Source organism: Mauremys mutica, chromosome 1 (assembly GCF_020497125.1).
Source record: "Mauremys mutica isolate MM-2020 ecotype Southern chromosome 1, ASM2049712v1, whole genome shotgun sequence".
NCBI lineage: Eukaryota > Metazoa > Chordata > Testudines > Geoemydidae > Mauremys > Mauremys mutica.
The window spans coordinates 19,964,687-19,991,061 of NC_059072.1; the positions used below are offsets into that span (position 1 = coordinate 19,964,687).

General features: G+C 42.9%; 1 protein-coding gene across 1 annotated transcript; it reads right to left on the reverse strand.

The window, feature by feature from the left end:
* Positions 1-474: 474 nt before the first annotated feature.
* LOC123346293 (semaphorin-3D-like) lies at positions 475-25,276 on the reverse strand. Its single transcript, XM_044983630.1, has 6 exons — positions 25,149-25,276; positions 23,290-23,331; positions 21,518-21,675; positions 18,038-18,102; positions 15,366-15,505; positions 475-903 (listed from the first exon to the last, which is right to left on the reverse strand). The coding sequence occupies exons 2-6, from the start codon at positions 23,308-23,310 to the stop codon at positions 475-477; spliced, it is 813 nt and encodes a 270-aa protein (XP_044839565.1). The 5' UTR covers positions 23,311-23,331; positions 25,149-25,276.
* Between the last annotated feature and the right edge of the window lie 1,099 nt (positions 25,277-26,375).

Below are 26,375 nucleotides of genomic sequence, written 5' to 3' on the forward strand. Positions count from 1 at the left end.
CCTGTCACAAAATGGCCTGTATCTATATGGCACCTCCCATCCTTACAAGATCCCAAAGCACTTTTACAAATACATGCACATATCCCTGAACTGCAGCCATCTCTGGGGTGGAATGATTAATAATGCACTATAACACAGACTTTAAGTCTCATATAAAAATTATGCTAGGGAAGCTGTGAAACACCCACATGTTCATGAATCCGCTTCTTGCGATCTAAGTGTTAACTAAAAAATCTGAATTTCTGGGGAAAAAAACCCAGATTTGGAATTATTGCCTTGAGTGTGATGCTCAAATAAGGAACTTGCCATTTGCTAAAGTATTCCAGTATTACAGTGCAGTCCTGTACAGACCAATAATGACTGTGCATTATCTAATCTCAGTATGAAGAAATATTAATTAATCGGAAGGATGCACAAAACAGAACACAGTATTTTTGCATGTTAAACGTCCTTTCTTTAAATAGAATATAAAAGCTACGTAGATGTAGGCCTGGCATGTGGGCTGCTGACAGGTTCATGGTGCCTTCGATTTCGCTTTTTCTTCATCTTCTGCATGTGCTTCCATTTTGCCCCACCTTTGTTCCGCTGCCGCCGCTTCTCTCGGTGCCACATCTGTTCACAATACTCATCCAGGCTGAAACTGGGGCTGCTGACGAGTTGGATGTAATCCTTGTACCTCAGCCGCGACTCAGTAAGCAAATCTTTCATCCATCTGTCTTTGTCCTCTGTTTTCTGAGTGCTTTCCATGTGCCCGTTCTCTATGACGTTCAAATTTAACTTCACAGTGGTGTGAATGAACATGTGCTCTTGTGCTTTGCAGTAATATGCCCCTGTGTCCTTTCTCTGCAGGCTGCGGATCAGCAGCCCGTATTCCGTTTTGATGATTCTCTCATCAGCCTTCAGCTGTGAGATTGGACACAGCAGAAAACAATGCATTAAAAGCACAGGAAAAATAAAATTTAAGTACGTGTTAGGTGGGGAGTAGAGGAGACAGAGGGGACGGTTGGCTCAGGGACTGACAATGAGATATGCAGCCTTTTACCTCTACGTCACTGGCATATAAGTACCTTAGATAAACAGATGCGTATGGAACCATTTGAATTTCAGAGTTCTACTATTCAATTGATAGTTATAGTCTCATCAGCATGCATTAGTTAAAGGTACATATAGTCTGAGAGGATAGAGTCACCAAGGAATAATAACACGAAACAGACCAAAACAACGGTACGGTAGCCTACTTTCTCAAAGCAAGAGTGGGATAGTTAGCTGGACAAATCCCATTAGACTGCAAGCTGTTTGGGGCAGGGGCTTTCATTTTATTCTGTTTGTACAACACGTAGCACAATGGGGTCCTGGTCCACGACTGGGGTGCCTAGCCACTACCGCAATACAAATAATAAATCAATAGTAATAACAATTAAGTCAATTAGTCTCATTCTGATCTGACACTAGTTTACAACACTCTCTTAACTTCAGTGTAGTTACTCTTCATTTACACCATTGTAAGTGAGAGCAGAAAAACGCCAATAAGATTCAGGGAGCTAAAACCCAGTGCAATTTTTTTATCATGTAGGGTTCAGGATCTGTGAATGAGAAAACCTAGAAAAAACAGAAATGTAAAGCTAAGGCTGAATTTCTGTGCATTATGTACCCTATTCACTGCAGCATTTGTGGAATTGTACTTGAGATTGTGAAGGCTGTGGAAATACTTGCTATATCTAGCACAATATGACATGTTAGCCACTGGGGTGCTAGCTCAATGCAGTTGGTACCTGAGGGAAACATAGCCATCCATGCTGCCAGCTACTTTGCAAATCTGGTAACCTACAAGTGTTTTACAAAATTAATTAAGTCTCACAATCCCTCTCTGAGGCATTGGTATGTTAGGACCCTTGCAGATGGACAAACACGGATGCTAAGTGATTTGCCGAAGGTCACACAAAGACTCAGTGGCAGAGCTGTGAGTAAAGCTCTGATTCCCAATCCCTTGCTCTAATTCCATACCCCAGGGTACATTCCCTCTGTAGCGCTGATGTTCGAAAAGGAAGCTGGCACTTCACAAAGTGTGCAGTGTTCTGCTGCCACACAGAGGCTGCAGGGGAGAACAACAGCGAAGGGATTGTGGTTCAGTTTGATTAGCTCACAATGCAGCATGCACATTAAGCACATCTTCAGCACCACTGGTGGCATTGTTATAATACACAAGGATCCTGTTTAATTCACTATTGTGCTGAGTGCATCACTGGGAAAAAAAAAAGAAAGAAAGAAATCTGGAAAACGTCCCAGACTATACATCTGCCCTTCCAGCATATTTCAGAGGATGAAGATCAGGGAAGCATAAAGATGAGTAAAGTAATGGTATTCACAGTGGGTAGACTACACACTGTTTTTATGTGAAAAATCTGTAAGCAATTCTTCATCCCTAAATATATATATAAGTTCTGCTTGCCTGGCTTGCTACCATACTAGCTGAAGCACTCTTCAGCCAGATATGTGCAGCTGCCTGTGTGCCATTGATGACCCACTCAGAGAGCACACGTCAGCTACTAGAAAGGCGGGGTGGTCTACTGAACGGAACGCGGCTCAGCTGGGGTTTACTGGTGGGTTCTGTTTGGTTCTGTCATGGACACACAATATGGCCTGAGGCAAGGCAGCTCAGTTTCCTTATTCATAAATTGGCGACAATAATACTTACTGCATCATAAGGGGGAAGTCAGGCTTATTTAATAAGTGTCTGGCAAGTGTTTTGTGATCTTTGGATACCAGGCACTATACAACCCCAAAGTTTATCTGAGTTAAACTAAATTAGTCATGGTCAAAATACAAATACATTTACAGCAGCTAACAGTCCTGCAATAGCGGGGGTAATTCTATAAGTCTTTTTCCTCGCTAGATTCTATCACATAGGGCAGTTTTCCCAACCTTTTCAGGTTGGCATCCCCTTATTTGAAGTAAAAAATTTTTGCAAACCCCTTGCGCTTACTGTAAAGTAACAATAAAAATGTATCAGTGATAACAAAGATAAGCCAATATCATTTATTTGTGTGTGTGTGTTTCACGCTGTTGAGAGACAATACTTGTCCCTGAAGAGTAAGGCTGTGTGGGCAATGGTGGAGAGAGATTTTCTTTGGTTTAGATTATAATAAAATTTTCAGTGCTTCACAAACCTCCCCCATCTCCCCAATTGCCTTTTATGATCCCCCCTTTCTTCCCCCGTAAGGGTTGTGACCCACCAATTAAGAAACATTGACATGGATATCTGCTAGATAGCTGAGGAAGACAGAGAAATATAGGGTGGGATTTTCAAAACTGCTCAGCATTGGCCTTTACTCTGTTGCCATTAGAACCCATATGGATTTCAACAGGAGTAGAATTAGACCGAGTGAGCTTTCTTGAAAATTTCACCTAGACATGGCATTATATTGTGTCAAGTGATACCACAACATTCAGTATCCTGTAAAGATAGAATGTAAAGGAGATCTTTTAAGTTTTTGAAAAGGCCTATTTTAAGGGTAAGGGTTCCCTCACTTTTTCCTATGATTATTTCTAAGGTCACCCAAAGATGTATTATTAAGTGCCTTCCAAAAAGAAAGAAAACAGAATGCCTTCTCCAAAGTGCTTAGAAGGCCAAGATTATGCATTTAATCAGCATGGGCATGGCAGTATGAGGAAAGGTTTTTAAATAATTCTGGGAAAACATGTCTTAACCTGGTTAATTTCATGTAGGCATAATGGCAAAGGTGGATCTTAAAAAGGGGCTTGAATGAGTTGAAGGTGGTGTCTTTTCATAGCAGCTCAAGCAGCTCATGCCAGGAGTAGAGACTAGTGTGCAAGAAAGTGCAAAGAGGGCTGTGGGTAAAGTTGATGACCAAGGCAAAAAGTCTGGTGTCGCTGGTGGAGCAGAAGAGATGACGCAATAAGAGACAAGAGGCTCGAACCACTGCTGAGCCCAGGTAAGGGAGTTTCAAAGAGGTATCCTGTGGCTCCCTGGCCCCATAGTTTTGAGCAGATTGAGGGCTGTTCTACATGATGTCCCAGCTGCAATGTCCTCTGAAGAGCTGGCTGTCAGCTGGGGATCACCAGAGTACAGCTTGTGCTGGCCACATCTCTGATTCTGGAGGCAGAGCACCAGCTACATTGGCTTTGGGTAACCAGATATCCTGATATTATCAGGACCATCCCAATATTAGGGATTTTATCTTATATATGCAATTATAGCTCCACGCAAAAAAGTGTCCCGATTTTTCACACTTGCTATCTGGTCATCATACATTGGCTACACGTCAGACCTCCTACGGTAAGGGAATCTCCAGCTGGCTGTTTAAGCTGGCTGTACACTGGTTCAAAGGAATCACAGTGGAGCTCAGCCTGTTGTCAGGTAAGAGGAAGGACAGAGCTATGGAGGATCTTGAAGAATCTAGAATTGGAAAATAGCTGTTTGGTCACTTAGTCCATCTCTGTACTAATTATTACCATGCGTTATTTGTAATACAGTAGCCTTCATATGCAGTTTGACACAGTATAGTTATAAATGTGCTAACATTGAGGTTCCCATCACTCCCCTTGGGAGCCCACACCACAGGCTAACATCGCTAAAGTGGTTGTGTCTCTTAATCCTAATCCATCTCTACTTTTCATTAATAAGGTTCTTATTCAACATCCCATTTACATGTTGATTATTGATTTATGGTGACTGTCACTCCCTCCTTTTCTGTGTCTTCATTGTTCATTCCTTTCTTATTCTCTGACAGGATGAAATTATGGCTCTGATTTCACACATATTGAGCCACACTTCATTATTGTTTTCCCTCCCACTTCTCTTTTTTGGTATCCTGTTTATGTTGTTTTACCCATAGGTTCAGAACTCTTCCTGACTTTTCTCTCTACTTTTTCCCCCACAGGACTCTGGAGTTTCATAAACACCTGGCATTTCATTACTTGGTAGTAGATCTTTAACCTTTCACTTGAATGCTTAATTTGTTCTTTAGTTCCTGACCTGCAGACGTAAAACATGTTTTATTAAATTTGGAGTATAGTGAAAAGCCTGGTTACGTAGGAGATGTCATTTTCTTTCTGTCATACGTGGTTTCATATTTTTTCAGCATATCATAACCAATAATTCTGCTGGAGCTATAACAAGGTTTTTTTTTTAGTAATTCAGAAGACCAGAGATTCCAATTCAATAATGTGATTAACTTTAAGCAGGTATTTTAAGCTGAACATATGATTAAGTGTTTTCTTGAATCAGAGCCAATATTGTGAGCCACAGAAATTAAGCAGTTATCAACATTTGTCCATGTAACTTTTCTGGTGTCATGTAGTTGCTTTGATTCAGCTTGCAAATAGGTTGCAGTGTGCATGCTATATCTTCTCAATGACAAGGTAGCAGAGTTGGACAGCATTCTGTATATTATTTCAGCAACTTTTAAATCGTTTTTGATCCTTGATATAAAATATTAAATAAAATGTGTAGAGCACAGATACAGAAGATGCCTGACAAAGGAATAAGAGGTTCATTTATATTAATTGCTTGATTTTTACAGCTTAAATTTAGCAATGAGGGAAAACACACATTGCCATAAGCATGGCAAATCTTGAAACAGTCAGATGGAAAACAACTAAGGATTCAAAAGTGGCATGGCATCAGGTTAGGTCACCATCTTTTGTCCTTTATAAATGGTGTGTTTAGATGGCTCCCTCATTACAAATAATTCACGTCAACTCTTTCACAGTTAAAACGTTGCACCTGTCTGTGAGAAGATAGCGGGTTCAAAGTCTGCCTTCCCTCATTAATCAACATGTGAAAAAGCACTAGAGGTAAAGCTGAGCTAACCATGGGTTAAGTGTTACCACTGAACAAAGAAAGGGTGGAAGAAACAAAAATAAGGAGCGTTTACTGAGAATTCTCCTTGGTCTTCATTATCAGTGGCCTATATCATCATTCCATTGAGCAAGGTGGATCTTTTTATTATGTGCCATGTTGTTACTGTTATATTGAGAAAAATAATAATTGAATTCAAACTCTTTTTTACAACATCTATTTATACTTAAAAATCTAAAGGAAAAATGAAGACTGTGTTGGGGACATAACAGAGAGACAAGGTGGGTGAGATATCTTTTATTGGACCAACTTCTGTTAGTGTAAGGGTACGTCTTCACTACCCGCCATATCGGCGGGTAGCAATCGATTTCTCGGGGATCGATATATCACGTCTCATCTAGACTCCTGTTGACTCCGTAACTCCACCAACCCGAACGGCGGTAGCGGAGTCGACATGAGAGCCGCGGACATCGATCCCGCGCCGTGAGGACGGTAGGTAAATCGATATAAGATTCTTCGACTTCAGCTACGTTATTCACGTAGCTGAAGTTGCGTATCTTATATCGATTTTCCCCCGTAGTGTAGACCTGCCCAGAGAAACAAGCTTTTGAGCTTACACAGAGCTCTTCTTCGGTTTATGGGACATAATGTCATTATGTATGGAGAGACATCAGTTAGCAAGGTTGAAGCTAACTTCCCATTGGAAGGGTAATTTTTAAACTCCCACCCTACGTTTACCCAAATCAAATCAATCTCCCTGAATTTCCACATGGTATATCTCAGCTCAGGATATAATTTTTTTCTTGGAAATTGTGGAAAAATAATGGTCTGATTTAAGGACTTCAAGGAATTAAAAAACAAACAAACAGCAACAACAACCCACCACCACCACCCAATTGGTTTAAGTAAAATAGAAGTGTGAAAGAATCATTGGTCAACAAAATGAAACAGTTCAAACCTTTAAAGAGTAAGTTGACCCTGCTATCAACACCAGGAGATTTCCCCAAGAAAGCACACCACACCACTAACTTATGGTAAAAAGCAAATTGGCTGCACCTTTAATTAAATTCAACAGCAAATTAGTCAATAATTACCTACTATGACATTCCATCCCTGCCGGGCAATGTGTATTTCAGTCTGGCCCAGAGTTCCCACTAATCACCATTCACTGGGCCCCCAAGACAAAATTCGCTTCTCAAAGAATCGGGCCTGATACAGGATGGCGTATTCTTAAATCTTTACTCGATAATAAGGTCTATGCCCATAACTGCAATTCTCTGCCAAACTTAGCCCTTTTCTCCATTCTGCTTTCATCTAACTCTTGGGTTTGGGGTTGAATAGTCACAGAATCTATTTACAATCACCGCCAGAAACTCATGCCCATGAAGGTGTGGCCAGATTAAATAGGCTGTAATCACACAAAGATCATCAGCCACTGACTAAACCAACAGAGACCAATGCCTCACGCACCAATTCACCACCAAAAATATCAGCACCACAAAACAGTGATCACTGCCAGATGCAACTGAAGCCCAATCCCTCCAACCAGTGTAAAATGGACCATGGGAAAAAATGCCTCCCTGTCTCCAATATGGTGACCACAGCAATAGAGTTCAGTGTCCTACCAAACACGTACCTTTCAAAGAGGATTACCAACCAGGCTGGCTAGCCCAATCCATGGCTAACATCAGCCAGCGAACATGGGGTGGAACAATGGGAAAGAGTGAGCTGCTGGTGAAGAAGCTGAAATATGCTGAGGCTCCCCAGTGGGTTATCTTCCATCACCCGCACCTGCAAAGAGTTAAACCATATCAATGAATAGGCTGTCATTTCAAAACATATGGCTTTCTATGTCCCATGGAAAGGGACATGACAACCTGGCAAACCTGCAGCCACAGGAGACTCTGGGTCAGGCTGGCTGAATATTTTTAAAAACCATAGGAGGCCAATGTTAATAGCTTTGCAGGGAACACTGGGTTTGCTTTTTCTGGCCCTCACACCTATTATGTACATAACACAACACATAGGAATTTAAAAAGGAATAAACAAACAGCTGAGCTTAAGCTGCAGGAAATTCAGCACATTAAAGCTTTACGAACAAATGATGTACAGGCTTTTTTATTAATCCAAGTCACAAAAATGTTCTCCCACCAGTCAGTGACTAACCTTCCAAATATGGGAATAAACATGATCAATTGCGTGAGCAACACTAAATACAAAAGCACCAGATAATTGACTCATGACCCACCAAACCGCAGGGAAACGCACTCTCCCTGGCAGCAGAATGACCTGGTGACAGCTCCTGTACCACAGGAGATCCTGTCCCCTCCCATAGGCCATTCTGACTGGAAGTAGGATTCTGAACCATGACCTTAAAGGTGAAATGCAGGAGACATCCTGCTGGGCCAAAGGCTCCCAATCTAGTCTGGATTTTGCCCTTTCTCTCCCCTCAGGAAGCTGTATTGCATGTCATGGACAAAGCGTAACCATCTATTTGTAAAGTGAGGTTTAAAGATCTGCTGAAACATTCCAGCTACACCACTGTAACTAAAAGTCTGTAACTTAAGTTCCAGGTGCACTGAGTCATTCGCAAAGCATGGTATCGTCATCACAATAAGTTATACCTTTAAGACATGCACTACAATAACATACAGTGTTATTAGAGAAATATAATGCAGGAAGAGAGAGCAGAATATAGAACTGTAATGGGAAAAGTTATGGTAAGATATTGACTGAGCAAAGATCAGGCTACATGTTAAATACAACTACCTTATTTCTGTTACATATGGTGGTTTAGTCAAAGTAAAGTGCATTAAAACCCCTCAACTTAATATCTCTCTATCTTTGGATTTTCTATAGAGGCCATCCTTGTGGTATCCAACACTGAGGGACAATTTTCAAACATGGGTGCCCAAAGCTAGACCATCTCAATAAAAAGAGCCTGTGGTTCAGAGATGCCAAACACCAACAGGAGTAGTGAATGCTCAGCATCTCTTAAAATCGGGCTGATTTATTTAGGTGGCTACACATGAATTTACAGACCTTACTTTAGGTACCCAATTTGAAAATGCAGCTTTATTAATTTTTTCTTTATCTTTAAAAGTAACAAAAGAAAGAACAGCATTGTAGTTGTATTGGTCCCAGGATATTAGCAAGACAAGGTGGATGAGGTAATATCTTTTACTGGACCAACTTCAGTTGGTTCGAGACAAGCTTTCAAGCTTATACAGAGCTCTCGCCAACAGAAGTTGGTTCAATAAAAGCTATTTCCTCACCCACCCTGTTTCTCTAAAAGAAAGAAAGTTTTTTTGTTTTGTTTTGTATTGAAATGCACCATCAGGATGATTTTGAAAAGGGAAAAAATGGTTGCCCCATTGCTTATGATAAGAAAAACTAGACTGGGTCAAAATACTAGCAGATGGAGCATAGGAACAAGCATTCTCCGGCAAGGATGGAGATGAGCTAATAGGTCTATTCCATCTCTAATTGCTATGATCTTGTAAGTAAAAAAGGACTCTGGCTGGGGACTTTGGTGGGGGAAAAAGTATAAGAAAAAAAATCCAGAGCATGAGCTCCAGCATCTATTTTATCAAGAGAAAACATCATGTGTATACTCCTATGGATATAGTGGCAGCATGTGATAAGAAACTCTTTGCTTGTAGTTAACATTCATAACACAGAAAAACAATCTGGAGAGTTTCTTCTTACATGTGCCCAATGGTTAATGTGGCATTTTATCAAAACTTGATTTTTCTCATATAAACATGTCAGATTGTTTACATAGTGCGAGCCTAGTAAACATTGCCTTGAAAGGCTGCAAATGTGTGCTGGGTGCATATTAGAGATGCAAGTGCCATAAAACTTATGCACACAGCCCCTTATGCCTTTCATGCCAGATCCTTGGCTTTATTTTTTAAGAGAACGGCCGTACCGGGTCAGACCAAAGGTCCATCTAGCCCACTATTTGTCTACTGACAGTGGCCAATGCCAGGTGCCCCAGAGGGAGTGAACCTAACAGGCAATGATCCAGTGATCTCTCTCCTGCCATTCATCTGACAAACAGAGGCTAGGGACACCATTCCTTACCCATCCTGGCTAATAGCCATTTATGGACTTCACCACCATGAATTTATCCAGTTCTCTTTTAAACCCTGTTATAGTTCTAGTCTTCACAAGCTCCTCAAGTAAGGAGTTCCACAAGGTCATTTTGCGCTGCGTGAAGAAGAACTTCCTATTATTTGTTTTAAACCTGCTGCCTATTAATTTCATTTGGTGACTCCTAGTTCTTGTATTATGGGAATAAATAAATAACTTTTCCTTATCCACTTTCTCCACATCACTCATGATTTTATATACCTCTATCATATCCCCCCTTAGTCTCCTCTTTTCCAAGCTGAAGAGTCTTAGCCTCTTTAATCTTTCCTCATATGGGACCCTCTCCAAACCGCTAATAATTTTTGTTGCACTTTTCTGAACCTTTTCTAGTGCCAGTATATCTTTTTTGAGGTGAGGAGACCACATCTGTACACAGTATTCGAGATGTGGGCGTACCATGGATTTATATAAGGGCAGTAATATATTCTCAGTCTTATTCTCTATCCCCTTTTTAATGATTCCTAACATCCTGTTTGCTTTTTTGAACCAGCTGTGGAATCCTTTCGTGTAGGGGAGTCCCTGGGTGGCATAAAACTTATATGGCTCACTCTACACTACCTGTTCTCATGGCCTGGTTTAGGGAGTGGGGCCAGAGCATTCTGGCATATTGGCTATTTGGGGCTATTACAAGTTGGTGAAAGTTTGCCCAGCCCTTAGCCTGTTCTCATGTAACCAAAGGCCAGTTTGGCCTTAAGCCAGCTCCAAGAACAGGTGAGATGGAAAGGTCCTTTAAAGACATCTTTGTTTTGCCCTCCATCAGTTGCACCGATTGAGTCTTTGATTTCTAACAAAATCTGAGTTTTTCCAAACTGGGTTGAACAAAATCCAGGGAGGAAAACTAGTTTTGTTAAAGCATCAGACAGAGACCCAGGAGTTTCAATTCCTGATTTAGGTACAGCAGGGGTCGGCAACCTCTGGCATGCGGCTCGCCAGGGTAAGCACCCTGGCGGGCCGGGCCAGTTTGTTTACCTGCCACGTCCGGAGGGTTCGGCCAATCGCGGCTCTCACTGGCCGCGGTTCACCGCTCCAGGCCAATGGGGGCGGCGGGAACCAGTGGCCAGCACATCCCTCGGCCCGCGTCACTTCCTGCAGCCCCCATTGGCCTGGGGCAGCAAACCGCAGCCAGTGGGAACCACCATCGGCCGAACCTGCGGACGCGGCAGGTAAACAAACTGGCCCGGCCCACCAGGGTGCTTACCCTGGCGAGCCGCGTGCCAGAGGTTGCCAACCCCTGAACTACAGCCATGGACATTAGTAACCCACCGACCCTGTTGTATCTCAGTTTCCCAAAATGAAAAATGAAGATGATAATGCTTAACCAACTTTGCAAAGCACTTTCATATCTAAGAAGTGTTAAACGTTATCATTATGAAATAAACCCTCTTCAGATGTAATATTTGATTAATGAATGTTTGTAAATTTTTTTGAGAACCTTGGTTAGGTATTACAGAGGTAAAAGGTTGTTTTTATAATGACTGTGGCTCATCTAAGCCCCAGTTCCAGTTCTCTGTTCTGGACCACAGTTAAGCATGTGCATAAATCCCTTTGAAAAGAATGGGACTTAAATAATTGCTCAATTGTTTTCATAAATTGGGTTGGATGTAATCATATACTTAAGTGCTTTTCTGAAGAGGGCCACTGGTGAGGTAAGGAATACAACTTCTTGCACAAGAGAGTCAAAAATAAAACAATTAGGGCAAGAATTTCAATATTTCCAGAGTGATAAATATAGGTCTTCCAAGCCATGCACAGCACAGTTCTCAGTTTAGCCACCTGTGACTGTTGGTATTCTTTGGCCATTCTCAAGACATAACAGCAGGCCTGCTGATCAGAATACAATATAATTTTTCAAGTATTGATGGATGTCAAAGACACAATAAATCACTATACCTTTGTGACACTCTGCACCCCAAAGCAACACTCTGGCACTCCCATATGATTATGTTATGTTTTGTGCAAAGTATGCCTGGTGAGGTATCATTCTAAAACCCTTAATCTGTTGAACATTAATATCCTGTTGGATTGCATGTGCTGCCATTGAAGTTATGAAGTTATGAAATTTTGCTGTGTGTGTTACTGAAATATGTTGTGAAGTTGGAAACACCCACAACTGGCCTTTCAGGTACAATAATGGGGCAGCCAGAAACTGATGATGGCCCATTAAGGGGAATACACACACTCACAAGGATTACCCCAGGAATTGTATATAATGGAAACCTCCCAGAGACAACACGTACACAATGGAGGCTGCTTGACTCACATCATAGCAAAGGATCTTTCCAGCAAGCATAGCTCAGTGGTTTGAGCATTGGCTTGCTAAACCCAGGGCTTGGCTACACTTACAGTTTGCAGCGCTGGTAGTTTGCAGCGCTGGTCATCCAGCTGTGTAGGAGCAGCGCTGGTGTGTGGCCACACTCACAGCTACCAGCGCTGGTGTGTGGCCACATTTGCAGCATTTCCAGCGCTGTTGGGAGTGATGCATTATGGGCAGCTATCCCAGGATTCAAGTGGCCGCAACGTGCTTTTCAAAAGAGGGGGGTGGAGTGGGGTCTAGTGTGACAGGGAGCGGGGGGAAAGAGAGAGTGGATTTTTGGAGCCAACACTGTGTGTTAGCTTCCTGACTTGAAAAATCAGAACATTTTTCCGACCCCTTAGTCTTAACTCTTAATTGCAAACAGCATGCAGGCAACACGACTCCCCGCTGTTTCCCTGCCTGCCTCTCATTTGATTGTTTACAGCCAGGTACAGATGATCACAGCAAACAGGAGCTGTGTTTGTTTTTTAGATAGCAGCAGCAACGGAGGAGCTCCACAGAGCTCATTCACAACAGGGAGGAGGATCTCATTTGATTGTTCACAGATTGATCACAGCAAACAGGAGCTGATAAGCAGCTCCGGTAGAAATGGGGAGCTCCGGAGGTTCACAACAAAACAAAGAGAGGCTGCATAACAAAACAAAGGGAGTAATTTAGTTTAAAGCATTCTGGGATATCTCCTTATTCCCTGGAGGCCAATAAAAGCGCTGGTGTGTGTCCACACTTGATGAGCAGCGCTGGATCACCAGCGCTGCAATCGCTACACCCCAACCTGGCCAGGTGTACAGCCAGCGCTGCAGCCAGGGAGTTGCAGCGCTGGATGTGCCTTGCAGGTGTGGACAGTTACTAATTGCAGCGCTGGAAAGCCTCTACCAGCGCTGCAACTTGCAAGTGTAGCCAAGCCCCCAGGGTTGTGAATTCAATCCTTGAGGGGGCGATTTGGGGATTGGTCCTGCTTTGAGCAGCAGGTTGGATTAGATGATCTCCTGAGGTCCCTTCCAACCCTAATAATCTATGATTCTATGATCATCATTTGGCTTCACTCCCCCCACATCTCAACACCTGGAAACATGTCTAGAAAACAAAGACTGAACTGGGGAGGTGGTCCCAGGCTGGAAAGGAGAATCCTAACTAGTATACAAAGGAACTATACCATCATGGCGAGACACTGCTTGATTTAAATCCTGTCTAGTTTATGAAACTCAGATTGCTTTTTTACCTGTTATTTCTTAGATAACCAACTTTGATCTGTACTTACATTCACTTAAAATCTTTCTGTAGTTAATAAATCTGTTTTATATTTTTTACCTAAAACAGTGTGTTGCTTGAAGTGCAAGGGAAATCTACTCAGGACCAAGGGCTTGTGCATGTCCTCTCCACACTGAGGGAGGGGCAGACTGGGTAATAAGATTACACTGGTCACGCTTCTGACCAGGGCAAGACAGTACAGCTCTGAGGTTCTAGGCTGGGGCACCGGGGGGCACTGGCTGGAGCCTCTGTATTGTTGGTTCATGAGTGGATGGCAAAGGCATTCAAGTAACTCAGCTGAGTGTGTCCCTGCCTGTGGATGGCTGTGTGAGTGCAGGACTTTGCAGCTTGTCACAGCATCACAGTGTGAGAAGGAGCCCAGGTTGGTCAGACAGGCTCAGCGATACCCCAGTTCCAGGTTGCACCCCAGGGAACTTGTCACAACCTTTACCTAAGGCTTTAAGCCTGGGGCATGAGACATGCTAGATATATAAATACATTTGTTATGTGCTCATGCTCAATGGTGAAGTTCACTTTGCCACGCTTGAGTGTGTAGGGATTGGTACAACAAAAGTACCCCAAAGCCAGGGCCTGCAGACAGTCCTGTTCCTCCTGCTCATGTGGTGGAAAAGCAGCTGCAGCCTGAGCTACTTGCACATAAAATAGATTATCTGACTCCCAAGGTTAGCACCCATCACTACTCTCCATGGCCACTACTGGCATCATAGTCCTCATGTGGCCTCCAACATGGCGACTTTCCCCAAAGAGCCCAGATGGTGCTCAGGGTCCTCTGCAACCTGCTACAGGGCTATAACCTCACAAAAATCAGCCACAGCTGGAATTTCTTGTCCCTTAGAAAGAAAGAGAGAAATCTTGCCATCACAGTCAATGGGAAAGTTGCTAGAGCCCACAATCAATGGAAGGCCGAGCCATAAACCAGGGTGCATATTTAATAGTTCCTGTAGGACTCTGATATTTAAACTCTGCTTGAGCTTGAAAAAAAAACAACTCAATCTGGTTCGGATCCAAAGGCATAACAAACTAAAGAGTGGGATGAACATTGAACAATAAAGCTCATCTAAAGCCTTCGACCAGCTTATCTCCCCCTTTTCACTACCATCACAGTTGTGATGACTACACAGGTGGTAGGGAGTGGCCTGAGATGGAAAATGGCTTGTAGGAGGGCAAAAGGCATGCTCTGTGAGGGGTCCTTAGGTTTGAAAGTCAGTCCAAACCAGTCCCAATGTGTTGACCTTCAGGACATGCTCTAATGCCCATTTGTTTTTCACTAGCTGTGAAATTTCCATGGGAAATTATAAAGATTGTAAGGCAGGAAACATCTCGGGTGCTGGTCCTAGCCTGTGCAATTAACTCCCCCAGGAACTAAGGTTCTCAGATACTAGCGTGATGAGGGTGGTATGTAAACTTATAGAGAGCAGAAAATTCTGAATATGTTTTTGGCTGCTGAGTTATTCCATGTGTTAATTGGGGGAAAGGGTGTTACTGGAGTAGTCTGTCTTTTTAAAATGCACCCAGGAGTGCTTAGAGCAAAGGTTAGGTTCTCTCTCTCTCGCTCGCTCTCTCCCTCCCCCTTTTTTTTTGAATGAGTTTATAAATCAGAATAAATAAAATAAGTCTGCCTGTAGTACAGTGCAAATGGCCTCTCTCCCACCCTCTTTATGCCCTAAATAGTGATACCAGAATGCTATGTGATCCCTAAGGTGAAGCAAGGAAAAGGAAAACATCTACTAATCCCAATAACTCCTGCCTTCGAATACTCAGCTGAATTCTCCACTGAGGAAGCTTGCCTTGATGCCTATAACTTACCTCTTCTTGATGTTCTTCTCCAGAGCGTTGAATATACCACCTAATCGAGGCTTGCTGGGACTTAGGAATGTATTCCAAAAAAGTTGAATTAAATTCAATGCCAAAAATCACCTTTTCATCAGCAGTTTCATGACTAATGCCTGGAAAGCAAACATGGTACCAAAGATTAACCCTGACCTGATTTTTAAAGCAATGATAAAATAGACTGATTCAGAACAGATGCTATAGGAGCAAGTGAATTATAAAAAAAAGACAAAGGAAACTTAACTTTTAGCTTAAAATCTAACAGCTAGGATTTAGAGGCGGCTACTAACTTTCCTCCAGTGCAACTGTTTTTAGAGCACTTAATAAAATCTGTACCACTGACTTACTTACGTTTAAAGAGATACAGCCACTGCTGGTGAATTCAATATTTTACCTGCATTTTCCTCTGCTCCATTCTTTGAGCACCCAGTGGAGACTGAGCAGAGTAGAGGTGGGGTAGCCATAAGTGCTGGTTGTAGTTCCATCAATTCTGAGAGCCACCAGGGACCGCTTTAGCACCCTGCATACTTTAGAGCAGCCTCAAGGCTATCTGAAATAACTCCCTTTTAGTGGCCATCTACTAGGCAGTTACTGCTGAAGCTCGGTGTGTTCCAGATAGGGCACTGAACTAGAAGTAAGGAGACTTGGCTTCTTCTCTTGGCTCTGCCAATGACCTTGAAAAAGTCAATCCACCTCTCTGTGCTGTTGTTTCCCCTCCTGGCCTTTATCTGTCTTGTTTATTTGGATTGCAAGATCTTCAGAGCAAGGATTGCCTTTTGTACTCTGTTGGTGCAGTGTCTAGCGCAATAGGGGCCCTGTTGCAATTGGGGTTTGTAGATGCTATCATCATATAATTATTATCTATTATTAATACTTATTATTATTAATCTGCCAGGGGCTGGAAGTGGGGTTGCACAAGGTCATCTGAACCTGTTTTACAGCACCAGGGGAAATACCCACCTAGCTGCTAAAGCTAGCCAGACATTCCATTTTTGCCACCATATTAGGGCTCAGGATTGAGTTCATATTAGTGAAACATCTAAGTAATTTTGTATTTGTTCATCAAAGACAGTAACTTCAATAACCATTTCTCTACAAAGAGATACCTGACTGCAGCAGTCGGGATGGCATCCCTACAGTAACCCTAAGCTCTGTGGCATATCTCAGATACCACTATGTAGTAATTGTGGGGTGAATCGTGAGAGTGCAATCCCAGCCCCTTTGAAATCAATGGGAGTTTGGCCGTTAACTTCAATGGAACCGGGATTTCACCCTGACCTTTTAATGATCCCTGCAGTATATATGTGCAACAGACTGGTCTTTGATCTCATGACAGACAACCCTAAATTTTGCTGCAAAATATGCTGAGTTCTGCAGCAGGCTTCCAGCACCACAGTGACATGAAAATTATTGGAGATTGATCAAAGGGAGCAGCTTCTACTAGGTCAAAAGTTAAATTCGGCAATACTATCAATACTGTTGTGATTAGGGAGGTAAAAAATGGCTAATAAAGTTAACCGGTTAAACAATTACAATTATATCATTTAACGGGTTCACAATTAACCGAGGTCGCTGTGGCCAGCCTGGCATAGCGGGGGCTAGGATCCCTCCGGCTAGCAGCACAGTCAGCGTGTCCGGGGCTGGGGCGGCTCCAGCTCACCTGGGGTCCTGCCAGCCCAGCCAGAGCTGTGGTTCCGCCAGCCCGACCAGCAAGGTGCAGCCAAGGCTGTGGTCCCACTGGCCGGCTGGCCTGACTCAACCAGGGTTGCTCCTGCCGGCCCCACACAGCCAGGGCTGGGGTCCTTCCCGGTGACGCAGGGCCGCCGGGGTTAACGGTTAAGGTCTGTTAACAGTAAGCCTAATGCTAACTGGTTAACCGTTTAACCTTTTACCTCTCTAGTTGTGACTGGGCTGTTCATTTTAATAATTGAATGTAAAAACCCCAGACTAACTCAAACTTCAGTTTTGAAAGCTTTTCATTTATTTTATGCTGCCACAGAAATTGCAGCGTAACCGCAGGATTTAGCATTGACAGTACACTCTGTAAGTGAACTGCAGCAGTTGCCAAGGGAGTGAGCCAGACTGTTTGGCAGCTGGGAGAGGGGGATTTCTTGTTGAGGGAAGGGGAAGGCTCATGTTAATAGGGGGAGTGTTTAAGTAGCTACAGGGAGGGGGAACTGGAGGGTTTGGCAGCTGGAACAGGGGTTGGGACTTTTGTCAAGTGTGTGTGTATGTATTAGGGGAGGAAGAAGGAGCATTTCCTGCTTCCTCAGAGATTTTCTTACTTGGATTTCTCTCCAGATACTCTGCAAAGGAGCCGAGGTCCTGGCATCTCACTCACAGTGGGGTATGGGGTATTCATATCTACTGCCTTATTTCTCCCCTCATGTGGGTTTCTGCTGGTGTCTCTCTCGCATGGAGTGTGTGTGCATGGGGGGGAGTTGTTTTCGCCATTTACTTCTTTTAAGTTCCCATGGCTCAGTGAGTCTAACTGCTGGATGAGGGCTGAATGGAGAGAATTCGGGATTCTAACTGCCTGGGCATTAGCTGCCCAGATATCTCCAGAGGCCTAGTTCCAAAGAGCATAGTAAACAGACAGACACACTGACCGTACACATCTTGTTGGAGGGAGAGGCGCAAATACTTACTTTCTTCCATATCCCAGCACTGAGCGATTGGGTGTCCATATTTAACATCTTGCCTCCTGGCTCGCCTATAACAAGAGCATTAAAATGTGTAACACTTGAGGCATAATTGCTGGAATTCAGTAACAAAATGCAGAGGAGCTCGGCAGATGTGGGACCGCAGCACTCCTGCCCTATCGTTGGCAATTGCAGCCCTAAGTAAATCCAGCCTCGCTCTCAAGTGGCATCTGGCACAGAGAGATTTGTACAAATGGCACAAAGAGACAGGCCGGTGATTTAAGAAAATCACTGTGGGGAGACTGATCTGCCTAGAAGAGGGTGAGGGCAATCTAGTGGCAGACAGCTTCCAAATCAGCTATAGATGCTCTGCCAGATCCAAAGGCAGAACAGATGTTGTGATCTGGTGGGCCAGATCATCTTGGAAACCATCAGAACCCTCAACACCCTACATCATGTAAACCTACGAGTTTCAACAGACCACATTCCTGACGCAATTCAAGGCCAGCACTGTGTAATGTCAACTACTGAATTTTCTAAAACAAGCAATGCTGGAAAAGCGTAGGTGCTGCTTCAGATGGAACAGTGTTGAGAACAGCAGCTACGGAGTACGGTTTGGGGAACTTTATGTAGAGATCAACAGAGCAGGGGATTGGGAGTCAAGATTCCTGGATTCTTTTCCCAGTTCCACCATTTAACTTGCTTAGTGATCTTTAGGTGAATTACTTAACCTCTCTGTGACTGTTTTTAGGTTTCATTAAAATAATATTGATAAGTATCAGAGGGGTAGCCATGTTAGTCTGGTTCTGCTGTAGCAGCAAAGAATCCTGTGGCACCTTATAGACTAACAGACGTTTTGCAGCATGAGCTTTCGTGAGTGAATACCCACTTCTTTGGATGCAAGTGGTGGAAATTTCCAGGGGCAGGTATATACAAGCAAGCAAGAAGCAAGCTAGAGATAACGAGGTTAGATCAATCAGGGAGGATGAGGCCCTGTTCTAGCAGTTGAGGTGTGAAAACCAAGGGAGGAGAAACTGGTTCTGTAATTGGCAAGCCATTCACAGTCTTTGTTTAATCCTGAGCTGATGGTGTCAAATTTGCAGATGAACTGGAGCACAGCAGTTTCTCTTTGAAGTCTGGTCCTAAAGTTTTTTTGCTGCAGGATGGCCACCTTAAGATCTGCTATTGTGTGGCCAGGGAGGTTGAAGTGTTCTCCTACAGGTTTTTGTATATTGCCATTCCTAATGTCTGATTTGTGTACATAGCAGAGGGGCATTGCTGGCATATGATGGCATATATTACATTGGTGGACGTGCAGGTGAATGAACCGGTGATGGTGTGGCTGATCTGGTTAGGTCCTGTGATGGTGTTGCTGGTGTAGATATGTGGGCAGAGTTGGCATCAAGGTTTGTTGCATAATTGCTGGAATTCAGATAATATTGATAATACTTAGCTCCTAAGAACTCTCATCCATAGATCTCAAGAGGATAAATCTAATTATTTTCATTCTTCAGATGGGGAAACTGAGGCATAGAGAGGCAAAGTGACTTCCTCGAGGACACACTACGAGCCAGCATCAGAGATGGCAATAGGACCTTACAAGTGCAAAGCACAGCAATGTCTAAGTGGAAGAGCTGGCTCCTGATGCTGATGTGTCTATTTGGAGAAGAGACTTAAATATGCCGGGAGCACAGTGTGCCAGGTTGCTAGACCGAGCTAAAGGAAAATATGCAAGTAACTGACCTATGGAAGATGCACAAAGCAAAACACCAATCCTTTCTTCTGGAGCCTCACACCCACAAAGCTTTGACCTATCCACCAAGCCAGGGAGCTCTATAAATAAATGAGCCCTCATTCTCTGTCTCCGCATGCAGTGGAAAGAAAGCATTGCAGCCTTCAGCCACCCCATGGGGCATAACTTGTCCATTGAATCTTAGCTTTTATATTTCTCTTTTCATTTACATTTCTCTGAATTTATTCTAGTTCACTTTGGCTTAGGGGAGAATGTACATGGTTGCGCAGTGAATGATACAATAACCCGCAACTCATTAACTACAATAGCTCATTTCATCATTTAGGCCCAGTACTGCAATCCTTAAAGAAGCAAAACTCTCATCACAGACAGCAACCATGGGCCTTTATTGTAAGCAGAGCTGGGCAATATTTTTCAGATGAATTGTTATATGCCAAAACAATGCAGTTGCAGCCAAGAAATCTTTCGTTTGGGAGGGTGGGGGAGAATATTTTATAATATTCTGATTCAAACTAAATTTTGTTTCAATTTTTTGGAACTGCCAGCAATCTGACCTGGGAAAAAATGCCTTTGCAACCTCGCATGTGACAATCAGTTAAACCCCATGAGCACGAATTATGAGGACTGCCCACAGGACAGTTTTATCGAAGGAGTGGAAGAGAAGGCTGAGGAAAAGCCTTGGAATAGTGGCATGACCAGAGAAATTCTAGCTGATCCAGTCAGAATGCTAGTAGGGGGAGCTAGTGCCAACTCAGTAACTCTATTATCCTTCTAGAGTACAGCATGAAATCCCTCCATCTGGCTCAGGGAGAGTTCAGATATGGCTCCCGTGGTCCTTTCACTTTTGGGAGCAGGGGCGGCTCCAGGCACCAGCACACCAAGTGCGTGCCTGGGGCGGAAAGCCACAGGCGGCGGCCTGCCAGTTGCCGTGAGGGTGGCAGTCAGGCTGCCTTTGGCAGCGTTTCTGCAGGAGGTCCGCCAGTCCCGTGGTTTCGGCGGCAATTCAGCGGCAGGTACGCCGAAGACACGGGACTAGCAGACCTCCCGCAGGTGCGCCGCCGAAAGCTGCCTGACTGCCATGCTTGGGGCGGCAAAATACATAGAGCCGCCCCTGTTTGGGAGGCTGGTGCTGCAGCTGGTATTAGCGCAGCAAAGCACTTGTGTAACCTATACCCACACTATGGCTCTCTGTTCTTCACTAGTCCATGGATAGAGGTTTGTAAACCCTAAAGCACTTGAGCCATGAGACCTGTGTCTTTTAGCTCAGACAGCAGCAGCTCATCCTTTCAGTTCCTCCTGCTGATGACCCACCCAGGGGTATCATGTGAGAGTCACACACCCCATTGTGATTGTGCCTGGGTCCCATGCAGAGGCACAAGTACAGGAGACTCCTTGAATCACTTCCCTCTTTTGCACACTCATGCAGAGCCAGACACAATCTAGATATCATAACTTGGTATCTTAAAGCACGTAGCATAACAATAAGTATCGTGATCTTGTTACGTTAGACACCCTAGCACAGTTATCGCTATTCATATTAAAGTGCTGCACTGTTTTCATAGCACTCCCACCAAAACATGGACAAAGTTATATCTACAATTTACCTAAACAGCATGCTGAAAAAGTGCAATTTGTTTTTGCTGGCCTAGAAACTCAGTGGGAACCTCTGAAGCCCTTAATGTAGGGTATATGAGTGGGTGGATTTTCCATAGGAACTCTATACATATTCTTACCTTTTAGAAGTTGGTGCATATCTGGAACACAAGTTTCCATCCCAAGCGCAGTATGGTTCTCTGGCAAGGCAGCAGTCTGCACAAGCCTTCCCATACGTGTGACATCTGTGCAGGGAGAGCTGAACCAATCCATCTTTGGAACCAATGTACAATTGTTGCTGCAAATCAGGCAAAGCGAATGAATTAGAAGCATTCTTCAAGCAATTATTTTAAATGTTCTCTTTCTCGCTACCTCCCTCGCAATCTTTCATTCTTGGCCCAGATTGTATTGAACGGGAGAGAATTTCACATTCATTGTAAAATGTTTCTCAGAGCACTGTGTGCACTGGACAGTCTCCATCCATTGCAGATGACATGATGGTGGAAAGGGGCTATGGAACTGGAAGGACAAGGATCTAAAACACTGGTAGGATGTTGGCATGAATTTACAGTATAAAAAATGAGCAGCAATCCCCCACAGCAAAAGTAATTTTACTAATAATTTGATAGAGGAATATAGATCTTGATGTTAAGCTCAACAGCTGTGGGGCTCATTTCTGGTTTATGTCTTATGTTCCTAAAAGCTTATGCTTCAGGGTTTCAGATGGTCACCTGCACAGGTCAGGAAGGGATTTTTTCCCCTCCAAAGTATTTATCGCCTTCCACTGAAGCATCAGGGATGGCCCTGGCTGGAGATGGGATATTGGATAAGGTGATCCAGGGCTCTGAGGTGACATTGAACATTCTCTCTCTCAGGTGCTTGGCTGGCTGATTCTTGCTCAAAGAGTCTAACTAACTGTCACATGTGAGGTCGCAAAGAAATTTTCCCCCAGGTCAGATTGGCAGTGACCTTGGGGCTTTTTGTCTTTCTCTGCAGCATGTGGGTGCAGGTCACTTGCTAGGATTACCTGGGTATAGCTCACCTAATCATTTCCCTGCCATTGCAGAGACCTCAGGTACTGTGCACTTCGGTCTCTCACCTACTCTCTGCTGTAGCACATAACAGTTCAGTTTCTTGTGGGCTGTAATACTTGGTTCTAATTTCAGTTATTGGGTTTAGTGTGCAGGTCCTGGGTGGTGTTGGTGGCCTGTAACATACAGGAGGTCAGACTAGATGGTTTGGTAGATGGCCTGTAACACGCAGGAGGTCAGACTAGATGGTTTGGTGGTCCCTTCTGACTTTAATCTATGACACTGACCTGGAATTCGGGATATCTGGATGACCTTAGGCAAATAACTATACCACTCTGTGCCTCAGTTCGGCATGTAAAATGGGGAATAATAATACTTCCTTTCTCCCACCTTTTGTGACTTGTGTAGTTAGACTCTAAGCTCATAGCTTGGGGACTGCCTCTTACTATGTGTGCATACAATGCCTGGCACTGTGGGGCCTTGATCCCTATTTGGGATCCCTAGTGGTGCTGCTTGTAATAGCGATACTATAACCAATAATAAAATAATAATAATGTCTCATTGAATTGATAGATTATACAGAGTCCAATTTTTGTTGTGTCTGGAAAATATATGTGTATTAACTTAATTCACAAATCCCACATCCATATGACTAAGGATTTGTATCCATGAGTAATTACCAGTTTGTGCATACAAACTACTATTTGCGAGCAAATGTCAATTTTCCAGGCAAACTAGTTCACACTATACTTTCCAGATGCAGCTTAAGTGGCAGCCTTTGAAAGTTTGGCCAATAAGCAACAGATGTCACCAGCAAAGCAACAAGCTAAATGCTCAAAATACCAAACTATTCATGTGAATTAAACAAGTGTGTGAATTACCTGCTTCAAGGACATCTCCATAGTTGAGATAAATGATGGATGCTGAAAAATTAATGAGTGAATGTCAGTGTACCTGTTCATTGACATTTGCTTCTGTCTTTAATAGAAAAGATGACATATCTTAACACCTGCCTAACAACAAAATCAATAAAACTACAGATCAATGTAATTGGTTTACGCAGATGTGAAAAAAAGATCAGAAATTATGACCGCCAGCAAATATTCTCTGCTACTTGCGAGTAGATGACTTTTATCCAGGAAGATTGTAATTCACCCTGCACAGAGGGCCAGCACCAAATCTAAAAACTTCACTTAAAAACTATTCTAAAGGCTTAAATGGGACGGAAGGGATGCACTTTACTCCTCTGCACCAAAGGTGAATTTTACCTCTAGTGAAGTCAGTGGATGTTGTGCCAATGACTGTAGTAAGAACAGGATGGTCCTGGTATATTATTTATGCTCTATCAAATAATGCAACATCTAAGCCTATTGTTTAGTGCTGATGTGGCTTTAAGAATAATAAATGGTTTGTAGCTGCTCTCTCCTCTTCAATTTTCTGTATTAAAAATATGTAGTGGTAACATTTATAAAATAGAGGACTGTCTGCTGAGCAAACTCCAACCCTTTTAGTGTTAAATATGATATGCCATGTTTGCCCTTGACGTTATGTTATAAGAATGCAGCAAACTGGTGTACATACTGAAACTCCTGATTACTTGGCAGACAGTCGAGCAATCTTGGTATTTTCAAAGAAATATTTATAATTGGTGTTCATTGCACTGGAAAGAGGACATTGAGAGCCTTTAGGATTCTCATCCTATAGATGATGTATCAAAAGGCACATTGAGAGATTAACTCAGTAATATCAGTTTTACAGAGTCCGTACTAGTGCTGTGTGAACTCATTATGTCTGATTTCAAACCCACTTGATCATTTTGGGTTGGAAAGTTTGAGTATGACCCCACTGTTCTTGGGCTTGAACTGCCCTTAGGAGAGAGTCCATGAAAAAAGGGCAGATGGTGGGCAGAAAGGAAAACATTAACAAAATAGTAAGGTGAAAAATGAAGTAGAGCTGGACACAGTAAAAAGGGAACAGCAAGAGACTGCCAAAAAGGAGGAGAGAAACACTTGAATGAAAAAATAAATCAGCAGGCACATTCTATTCTCCATTACACTGGTGTAAATCAAAATCAACTCCACTCCATCAACAGAGTTAATCAGGATTTATGTCAGTGTAATAGAGAGCAGAATTTGGCCCAATATAGATACCATTTATGGGCAACTCACTGGTGTTGGCCTGACTTAGTGGATTTCTTCTCTCTCCGACATTCTACTGGCATTGCCAACCCGAAGCACACTAAACCTTGAATCAAGCTCCAAAAAAACCCACCCCAAAACAAAGCAAACCGAGATCGATTTAAAAATGATTAATAGATATTTGGTTAATTTTATTTGCCTTATGGCTTTTGTTTCTTTTTTTAAAACTTGATTGTTTGTGTTTTCAAGATTTTCTCCACAACCATGAGGCTTGAAAACATTTTTAAAATGATAATGAGGATCGCAGGACTCCAGAATCTGAGGCTTTTAGGAAAAACACTAAAAATCAAGCAGTGTTGGTGAGACATGATAAAACTGCAAGAGTTGGCAGCAGTTTCCTAGGAGCTTGAAAATTCATGTTATTATTGATTCAACCACCTTTAGAAAACCAAAGGATCTCAATGTTAAAAATAAAATATGTTTGGGAACTTGCACTAGTTCTGAGAAATGAATTGCTTCAGAGATTGAATTCCACAAGGTTTAAAACTCCCTTAAACTATTCTCTGATGCTGTTGAAACACCCAGTGGCTGTTAATGCTTACCCTGAAAATCTGCAAATCTTCCACAGTCCACTTCTCCTTTGTAATGCTCACAACTTTCAGTACCGTTCCTGTGTCTGAAATAAAGGTATGTACTATACAAAGCAGTGCTTGTGTTTCAGTATTTAAGTACAGTTCTGTTTCTAACTGACTTTGTATTAACTCCCCTTCCCATTCTTTTTCTAAGTGATGCTCTAAACTTCAGTTAGAAAGAAGATAAAAAAAAGAAACTAGACATCAGAGATCACGCTTAATGTAGCCAGGAATTTGCTTTCTAATACGTCTATCCATCCTAGGTACTTGTATCGCCTCCATCACTATAGTGTCTGTGCAACTTGCAATTTTTAATGGATCGTAAACAGCTGTTTTTTCTTAACCTCAGAATACTCTGTGAGACAGTACTATTAGCCCCATTTTACAGATGGGGAACTGAAGCAAAGCAAGATTTGCCCAGTCTCACAACAGAAATTTGTGGGGGAAGCAAGGAGTTGAACTAAGGTCTACTGAGTCCCACTCTAGTGCCTTAGCTACTGGATCATCCTTCTTTTTCAGTAAGAGCTTATCTATTTAAACAGTTTTAGGAGCCATAAAGGGCCTAAACTCCTTGGCTGAATAGGGGTCTTAGTGACTACCTGTGCAGCATTGTGTGATCAGACTTAAAACTGAATTGAAGTGCTTTTAAAATCAAAGAGGAGTACTTTTGGCACTTTTGGCACCTTAGAGACTAACAAATTTATCTGAGCATAAGCTTTCGTGGGCTACCGCCCACTTCTTCAGATGCATAGAATGGAACATATAGTAAGTAGATAGATAGATAGATAGATAGAGAACATGAAAAGGTTGTTTAAGATCCCAAAGGATTATGGGTGGAATCTCACACCTGCTGAGGCCCAGATGTGGGACATGTCATGTGACAGTGACCCAAAGTTAGGGATACAGAAATGTTACTCACGCAAGAAATTTGAATTGCAGTTGGATCCTTTATTTTAGTTTAAATAACTCTTTGGATCACCTCAGCTCCAAGATTCTGCATTTCTGCTGTAAATAAATTCCAACCATAATAGTGAAGGGACACCAAAGCGGTGTGGCATTTAAGTATTTGGGATTGCAGTGAGTGGCACCCCTGAAAAGGAAGCCCAGCTGAGAGGTGTGCCTGAACAAGGCCATCTGCAACACCCACATCCCAGTTGGCCTAAACACGGGACTCATGAGCTGCATAAAGCCTTGTGC

Bases quoted from the DNA above. Each gene is read 5' to 3' on its own strand.
- LOC123346293 (XM_044983630.1), bottom strand. From the start codon at position 23,310: ATGGAGATGTCCTTGAAGCAG. The intron at 15,506-18,037 runs GTAAGTATTTGC...TTTGCTTTCCAG, and splicing joins GTGCTGGGATATGGAAGAAA to GCATTAGTCATGAAACTGCT. The intron at 904-15,365 runs GTAAGTTATAGG...CCAATCTCACAG, and splicing joins GAGAAGAACATCAAGAAGAG to CTGAAGGCTGATGAGAGAAT.